General features: G+C 37.6%; 1 protein-coding gene across 1 annotated transcript in view; it reads left to right on the top strand.

The window, feature by feature from the left end:
- The first annotated feature begins 4,167 nt into the window (after window positions 1-4,167).
- Grip (Glutamate receptor interacting protein) overlaps window positions 4,168-9,176 on the top strand; it is a 144,368-nt gene continuing 139,359 nt past the window's right edge. The window contains exon 1 of the mRNA XM_089096409.1: window positions 4,168-4,238. Coding sequence (XP_088952535.1) covers window positions 4,168-4,238 — 71 coding nt within the window. The remainder of the gene's footprint in view (window positions 4,239-9,176) is intronic.

The following is a 9,176-nucleotide window of genomic DNA, read 5'->3' as shown; positions in this document are numbered from 1 at the left end:
TTGACAAAATATATGAAACTGTAAAAATGAGCCATTTTTTGGCTATATCCAAGGCTATATCCAAACACAGGAGGGGGGTTGGTTAGTTGAGCCGGAGTTATCGATTTTATGGTAGACTTTCCAAGTATCATGGTCACTTTTTTGACATTATAACCCCCTTCCCATCTGAGGTCCCATATTTAACTATATAAATACATTTCAGCGTAGTGTCAAATCTTGTGATGACATTCTTTCTTGTTATATAGGCCTATTCTTTCATGTTCTTTCATATTGTAAAATAAGAGTTTTACTGGTTGATTTTTTTTAATATATTCCTAGGGCTATATCCTGGACCATCAGGGGGGGTGGGTGTATTTTCAGAAAAGGGGCCATGCTATTTGGAGGAAATAATATAAGACAAAGAACTTAATGGTAAGCATGTTTTCTTCAGAAAAGGACAATCACTAAATATTTGGCTTTAGAAAAAGACAACTAGACTAGTGCTCATTTTTATGAAGAAGATAAACAGTCTTGTATCTGAATAGGGTAGGCTTACAGTTTACTTAAAAACTCATTCATAGGGACCACGAAGGTTGGGCTGGGGCTCCAACCCCTTGAAAACTTAGATTTCTTAGAATTTCTCGGAGTTTCTTTATTAATTTATAGGTTTTTTATTACCCCCCCCCCCTAATTTTTTTTTAAATTAAATCCTTTCTAGTTCTTTTTTTTATTAAATCACTGACTTCCATCTAGTGTTTAAACCCTCCCCCCGATTTTTTTTTCCGACTCGTAAATACATAACAAATATGAATATAAACAAATTTATAATGTGTTTTTAAAAGTTTTTTGTTGTTACAACCTCCCCCTCCCCCCCCCCCCCGAATAAAAAACCTGGGTGTGCCCTTGCCGTGTATTTTTCCGTTCAAATATGACCACAAGTTTCTCCATGTGGATTGAAAAAAAAATTGTTCAATATTATTCCACATTATTTTTGGACTTAGAAAGCGCTAAAGTCGGCTTTCCGAATGGCAAGCCTCATATTGTTCGCTCGCTGAGATATACTTACCGTCAGGCAGGCAGTATAATTGCCTAATGCACAAATTTTTGGTTTTTATTCACGTGCCGTGCCTTACCATAATTTTAATTCTGTTTTCTTTGGCACTTCAGAGACAAACTGTAGAGTTAATCAGCCGTTGAAACTGCAAGACAGTTTCAACGTCTTCATATTTGAACTGCAGCTTAACTATAAAAAATTTCATCATATCAGCGTTTACCCTAGAGAAGCGTCTTTTTGCCTCAAAGTTTGTAATCACAAAAGAATCTCCGCATTCGCGATGCCTCCCTGACTCAAATGTAGACAGAAAATGTATTTTTTTTTACTTCATTACTTATGAAAATTATTATTTTCAAGACATAATATGGTGAATTTCTTTTTGTTTCACTAGTTATACCTTACCATAGTCTTACTCATCTCCTCTAAGGCGTATTAGCATCTCTCATTAATATATTTTCTCCTCGGTAATTTTTTCCTCTTTATTATGCTTCTGTTACACAGTATTATGTTTACTACAATAAAAAAAAAATTCTACATCCTAAAAAATTCATCATGAACTTGGGAAAACAACATTCAGAACATCGTTATCAGAGGAAAACAGTGTTTTCGCTTTAGTTAATATTTCATAAAAGAAGTTATTTTTGACTAATTTTGACATTTGTTTAATTAAGAAAAGGAATTTTTGGTAAGTTTCCGTAGTGAGACATTCTTTATAATCATGAAAGGAAAACGATATTAAAAGGATTTTCGGATAATATGTTAAAATGGAAAGAAACGCTATGTTTTGGTTATGTTTGGCTATGTTTATGTCTTGGGTATCGTGTTATGTTTTACTGTAATTGTGTGGCGGGAGAAGTAGAGCAGTTTTGTCCTTTTTGTTTGCATGGCTCGGATTTAATTTATTGTGGAAAAATTAAAAGGGTCGAACCTGTTCATTTTTTAGCAATTGATTAATAACAAAAAAATGTCTTCACAGCATTCAGATTTTTATTTACCTGTTTGAGATTCTTCCAGTTTAATTGATTCTAAATTCAATTAGTTGAAAACAAAATGTGAGATACTTGTGTATTTCTAGCCCCCTTCTCGAAAGATTTGTTTTCCTCATTCTTTTTTAATTCATTTTTTTTATTCGGAAAAAAACTTGATATTGTTTAAGCCAAAAAACTTAAAGTTATAGCCGTCCAGAAAATATTCTTGCAGGTACAGTCTGCTAAAGTTACTGAATTAAAATTGGTGAATGTCATCTAAAGTTACTAAAATACATCAGAAATAACAGTGGTATGTGTTTCGAACAAATTTTATACTTTATATAATTCATGAGTGTCAGTAGCACCCAACCAATCTCTAATATGAGAACAATCGTGTAATACAACACAACGGTTAACAATTTCTCGAGAGTACTTTTTAATTCAAAGTACGGTAGGTTTTCGGATACTTTAAAGAGAATACATGTGTTTTAGTAATCTGAAGCCTAAACGTAAGCGAGTATTTCTGATTATGGAGATTGCATCCAGGTTATATGCGCAATTCAGTAAGCATACCCCGTTTTGTCTCATGCGTAGGGAATCGTGTTGAAATTCTCATGACTTTTCTTTCGGGGTGAGGGCTATGGGACACAGACTTTTGTGTTTAGGATTTTTTTTGCCAAGGTTGCATGAAGACGCTGTGTGTTTTTTTTTTGTTTAAAAATCGTACGTTTTTTTTGTCTACATCCATTGGTGAAACCAAGGGACAAAGCAGGAGAGGCTATTCTTGAGGCTGAAACATTAGTGAAGGATCTGTTAAAAGTAGAATGATTTGTTTAAAAAATGGATATAGCGAGATGTTCTCTGAGCCCCATCCTAAGATTTTGTTTGAAGTGGCGAAAAATGGCCGTAGATTATCAAACAACAGCAAAAGAGAAAAATAAATATTTGGGTCCCCAAACATTCACCTGTCCCTTATTCGAACACTATTTCAGACAAAGTTTCTTCCGTATTTTAAAGAAAGTGGTAGAGCAAGGTGAGCGAAACTTCCCGGAATTGGCACAAATATTAATTCTTGTAAATTTCTTTAAGTTTCACTTACCTACCCTGACTCTTTTTTTTTCAAATAAAAAAAAATCGTTCAGAAAACGATTTTTTTACCGTAGGCACTTCATAGGGATGTATTTGGATAACTTTTCCGTACTTATCCATCGATATTTCTGACGAAAATGATCACTATATTTAGATAGAACATCGGACGGCAAATTAATTGGTTTGCTTGCTTTTTGCTTATCTTTTTGTGGACCTTTACCACCTTATGCCCCCCCTTCCTCCAAGAATCACTTATACACTTGTATTAATACTAAGTAAATGAAATTCACGAAACTTGCAGACTTATGAAAAACACAAAGTGTGTCCAAGTTCCTCAAAGTTTAGTGTCCTTTGGAGTAGAGGGGCAAGGGTAAATGCTTCACAAAATTGGATTGTTGGTTCAGGACGTCAGTATAGGATGACAAGCTATAAAGAAAACCATCAACGAAGCTTAAGATTTTAGGGTAGCATTAAGGGAGGGTTAGATTTTATAGTTGTAAATAGTTGTATAGTTGAAACAGTTGTAATTGTAAATAATTCTCAGTGGATTAGCTATCCTAGAATTTTCACTCACTTGCATTATTTAGCCAAGATTATGGTTTTTCAATAGAAAATGACACTTTGTTATGGTGCGATCTATTTTGCAACTTAAAAAAGGCGCTAGAAACATTAGTTTTAATTCAAATGAGCCCCGTCAAAAGAGCCACATACGACCTTTGATTCAGCACGGTGGATTCTATATAAATGTGTGACGTGTTCCAATTCCAATGTACTAGGGTCAAAGTTTGCTGCTACCTAAACTGAAGGATTCCTTTTTAAATGATTTTATAAAACTTATCTAAAAGAATATGAGAAGCGAAATTAGAACTTAAGACGAACAGAAATTATTCCATATACGAGGGGGCTGCTTCCTTCTAAACTCCCGCTCTTTACGCTAAAGTGTTTTATTCTCTAAGGTTGTGTCATAGACGTATTATTAGATAGACACCAGACCGCATGGGATTTTGCGAGTTCCCTACGCTTTTTGCTCTTTGCCTCCAGTACAGGCGTTAATTTTGAAGTTCGATTTCATTGAGAATGGTTATTTCATTATGCGTTACTGGTTGCAAGAAAAGACTTGGTGACAAGCCTAATTTTCGCTTCCACAGGTAGGCCTATGTTATTTTTTATAAGATGCTTCTCTCTGATATTATTTTAGATGCGGATATGTTAAGGGGAATTGTCTGGGAGAAAATTTTTACTGGTTTGGATTTGTCTAGAGTATCTCTCCGTAGAGGGTGGATTTTCACGGGAGAAATTCTCCAGGGGGAATTTTCTGTGGGATCAACTTTTTACTAGTGGGGTGGGGCATTTGAAGGAAAACTTTTCCACAGAGGAACGGATTTCCTGCATGATATTAAAAACAAACAGAAATTCTTTCAAATGAAAGTGCGCTACGAAAAAATTTTCGTCCGGAATTGTCCACCAGAAATTTTTCTGGCGGGGGGGGGGGGGTTATGTTATGTGGGAAGAACTTTCCAATGCAGGGCGAGCCGAATTTTCCACCATTATTTAAAAAAAAACAGAAATTAAAAATAAACAAACAGTTTTTTTTCAAATCAAAGGCATGATGACAATAAAAACTTAAAACGAACAGGATTTATTACGTATATAAGGGGGGTGGCCCCACCTCAATACCTCGCTATTCTATGACGGATTTTGTCGATGTCCTGGGTTACAAGGTTACAAGGTCTGTAAGTTATGCATGTTGTTTAATTTATGTGTGAAGTATTGTCCATGAATTTCGAGCATACTTTCCAAAAATAATTAAATAAAAATCAGAAAGAAAAAATAAACAAGTAGTTTTTTTCATATCAAAGGCATGATTACCTTAAAACCTTAAAACGAGCAGGATTTATCACGTATATACGTGGGGTGGCCCCCACCTCAATACCTCGCTATTCTATGACGGATTTTGTAGATGTCCTGGGTTCCACGGTTACAAGGGTTCTAACGTATGCCAGGGTTGCATATAAGGTTTATATAGAAAGGGTGATCCTATAAACCTCGGAGGGGGCTCAATGGATTAGTAATCGGAAGTTCAAGTGTCCTTTGTAAGATTCAAAGAGATCAGAGGGTGGATCCCCCCCCCACACCTCGTATTTTCCCGAAATGTATTTAATAGAAATTTTGAGATGGCAATTTGTTGTCGTAGACGTCAAATGACCTGATGTCATGTAGATAGTAATATGTAATAGTAATAGTTTCCAAGTTCCGAAAAATCGTATCTTACTCCAATCTAATCCCTCTTGAATCTTAAAAGGGGCACTAGAATTTTTCTGTTCAATTAAACTCTCTCCCAATCATCTAGGACCATTGGTTCGATACGTTCACCCTGGGAGGTAAAAAAAAACAAATAAACACGCATGTGGGGTCTTTCTTCTGGAAAAAAGGGACAAATTCCACATTTTAGTATATAGGAGCTTGAAACTCATACATATCTTTGTGTATGTTTCCCCGTTCTTCTAAAAAAGGCACATTATCTCAGGCTCGTACTTTTTGTTAGGTAGCTTCAAACGCAATTAATTTTATAGATTTGGGATCAGCATAAAAATTCAATTCTTTTGATGTTTTAATATTTGTTTTTTTTAGTTTTGGTTACTTTGGGAAAAAAAAATCGAAGTGGAAATCTAGTTACCCTCCAATCTTTTTGGTCACTTAAAAAGGGCACTTGAATTTTTAATTTCCATTCAAATGCACCCTCACTCATCTTATAGGACCATCAGTTTGCTTAAATAAAAAAAAAACAAGTTTTTTAAACTGAAAGTAAGGAGCGACATTAAAACTTAAAACGAACAAAAATTATTCCGTATATGAAAGGGGGTGTCCCCTCTTCAACGCCTCGCTCTTTACGCTAAAGTTTGACTTTCCCACAGCTTTATTTTTTTAAACAATAAAAAATTTAGCGTAAAGAGCGAGGCGTCGAGGAGGGGACATCCCCTTTCATATACGGAATAATTTCTGTTCGTTTTAAGTTTTAATGTCGCTCCTTACTTTCAGTTTAAAAAACTTGTTTTTTTTATTTAATTTTTGATCGTTTTTTAGTTAATGCAGCTTTTATTTTGGCTCACCGTGATTAAATGGTTAAAACAAAATTTGTATATTAATTTTACATTTCTTTTGCTAAGTGGCTTTCTCTAAATTTGGTCCTGGAATAATTTAGAAATTAACTTATTTAATGAATTTCTATGTTCGAATATCTTTATGACTTTTTTTATGCTTTTGGCGCTCTAGTCAACATCTTGCTCTTTACGTTAAAATCAAATTATGTCTCAATTCTATAAGACTGCTTCCTTAATCACAAAGGCCGTTAATTATAATAAATATCTCTGATGAAAGTACAAAATAAATTTGTTCCCTTGTGAATCAGACGAAATTGGGAAAAAAGGGGCCAAGTTACCCTGCAACATTTTTGGTCTCTGAAAAGGGCACTATAACTTTTAATTTCCGTTCGAATGAGCTCTCTCTTGATAATGTAGGACCACGGGGTCGGTACGATTACCCCTTAAAAAAAATAAATAAAAATAAACACGCATCCGTGATCTCTTCTGGCAAAAAATACAAAATTGCACATTTTTGCAGATATGAGCTTGAAGCCAATGTAATAGGGTTTTCTGATACGCTGAATCTGACGGTGTGATTTTCATTAAAATTCTTTCACTTGTAGGGGAGCCTTTGATGAGCAACACTAAACTTAATAAAATTTATATATTTAGAATCAGTAATATAAGCCCATTCTTTTGGCACATTTATTGACATGAAAATTTCGATTACTATTGAGCCGTATCGCTTTTTTTATGTTTTTTTATTACGTATATATTTTTACGTATATGAGAGGGTTCTCCCCTTAGTCAGTACAACGCTCTTTACGCTAAAGTTAAAGTTTTCTTTATATCACAAACCCATACATCACAAAGCCCGTGTAATTAGAATAGATAGTTCTTTTCAAATCACTAAAAAAAAACTGTAGCGTAAAGAATGAGGTATTAACTTGGGGGTAACCCCCCTCATATATGTAATAATTTATGTTCATTTTAAGTCTAATGTTGCTTCTTAATTTCAGTTGAAAAAACTTGTTTTTTTTAATTTAATTTCTGATCGTTTATTAAATAATGCTGGGAAATCCGGTGTCCCCTTCATAGAAATGTCCCTTACAGTAGAAGTGACCCTATAACTCCCACGAGTACACCATATATGGGCATAGAGTCATTAGGGAGAACACGTGGTTAATGGGGTCAATGACCTAAATTTCCAAGGTCGATGTTGTTGTTGTTGTAAGTGCACGCTCTCAGCGAATGTCAAACACCTGTGCTGTCGACCTCAATTCACCCATCGTGAATCAATAATTCCCCTTAGAAACAACAAATTAATTCCCCCTTTCTTGACAGATCAATCAACCAATGACATCATCTGTCAGACTTTAAAAATTTTCGCATAGAAACGATTCTCCAGGAATAGATCCAAGTCATTAATGTCTTTGCCTCGGAAACAACTCTTTTGGTCGAACTCCAAAGGATATTAATAGCCAAAGGCCATGGAAACAATTCTCCAAGAAACATCTTAACGATGAATTGTTTTAGCGCGGGAATCAGGTTTCTTATTAATTTGAAATGTATTAGCGCAGAGATACCAAAAACAAAGGGAACACGCTGAATTAAGTTTAGGGATTATTTGGAAGAAACTGTTTTAGACAGGTTATGGAACTATTTCGGAGAAACAGTTAGAGACATTTTAAAAGATGATTTTTGAAGAGATTTTAGAAGAGAATTTAATGGTGAAACTCTGTGGTCGTTATAATACACAAGTTTCATTTGAACAGTGTTGTGAGGTCCTCTAACCCAACCCCAAAGGGTTCGAATCCTCCCACCCCAACCCCGAAGGAAGCCCCCGGTCCTCAAAGGCCCCCCAAGCTCCCAAAGGGCCACCGGCTCCCCCAAAGGCCCACCCAGACCCCCAAAGGCCATCCCCGGGCCCCCCAAAGGCCCATCGAGCCCTCAAAGGACCAACGGGGTCCCAAAGGCCCTCCACCGGTCCCCAAATGTCCCCCAGGCCCCCCACTGTGCCCCCCGACCCCCAAAGGCCCACCCTGTGCCCCAAAGGCCCTCCCTGTGCCCCACAAGGCCCACCCCCCGCCCCCAAACGCCCCCCCGACCAGAGAAGCGCCGCCGGGCTGCGCCGTGGGCCAGGAAAGCGCCGCAGGATGTGCCGCAGGGATGCGCCGTTGGTCAGGAAAGCGCCGCAGGGGATGCGCCGCAGGGAGGCACCGCAGGAAAGCGCCGCAGGATGCGCCACAGGGATGCGCCGCAAAAAAAAGTAAACTAAAAAGTAAAAATTTCGAAATGTTATCCCCCAAACGCCCTCCTCAGACCCCAAAGGCCCTCCCTCTGGTCCTCAAAGGTCCCCCGGGCTCCCAAAGGGCCAACATGCCTCCAAGGGTCCCCCGGGCCCCCAAAGGTTCTCCCCCGGTCTCCAAAGGTCCACTGGGCTCCCAAAGGCCCTCCCCCGGTCCACAAAGGTCCCCCGGGCTCCCAAAAGACCACGCAATCCTCAAGGGCCCCCGGATCCCCCAACGCCCTCCCTGGGCCCCAAAGTTCCTCCCCCGGTCCCCATACATGCACACAAAAACTTACACACACACAAAAAACACTACACACACACACAAAAACTTACACACACACACGAAAACTTACACACAAACACGAAAACTTACACACACACGCCAAAACTTACACACACACACGCAAAAACTTACACACACACACAAACACAAAAACTTACACATGTACACGAAAAGTTACATGCACACAAAAACTTACATTCACACAAAAACTTACACACACACACACACACAAAACATACAAACACACACAAAAAAGAAAAATAACACACACACGAAAAAAAAAAAACACACACAAAAAAACACACACACACACACACACACAAAAACTTACACATGCACACACAAAAAAACTCACACACACACACACACACAAACTTACACACACACACACACACACACACACACACAAACTTACACACACACACAC

The sequence above is a fragment of the Artemia sp. Qi Xiang Cuo genome, chromosome 11, assembly GCF_049724085.1.
Source record: "Artemia sp. Qi Xiang Cuo chromosome 11, ASM4972408v1, whole genome shotgun sequence".
In the NCBI taxonomy this organism is placed as follows: domain Eukaryota; kingdom Metazoa; phylum Arthropoda; class Branchiopoda; order Anostraca; family Artemiidae; genus Artemia; species Artemia sp. Qi Xiang Cuo.
This window is presented reverse-complemented; position numbering and strand designations above follow the sequence as displayed.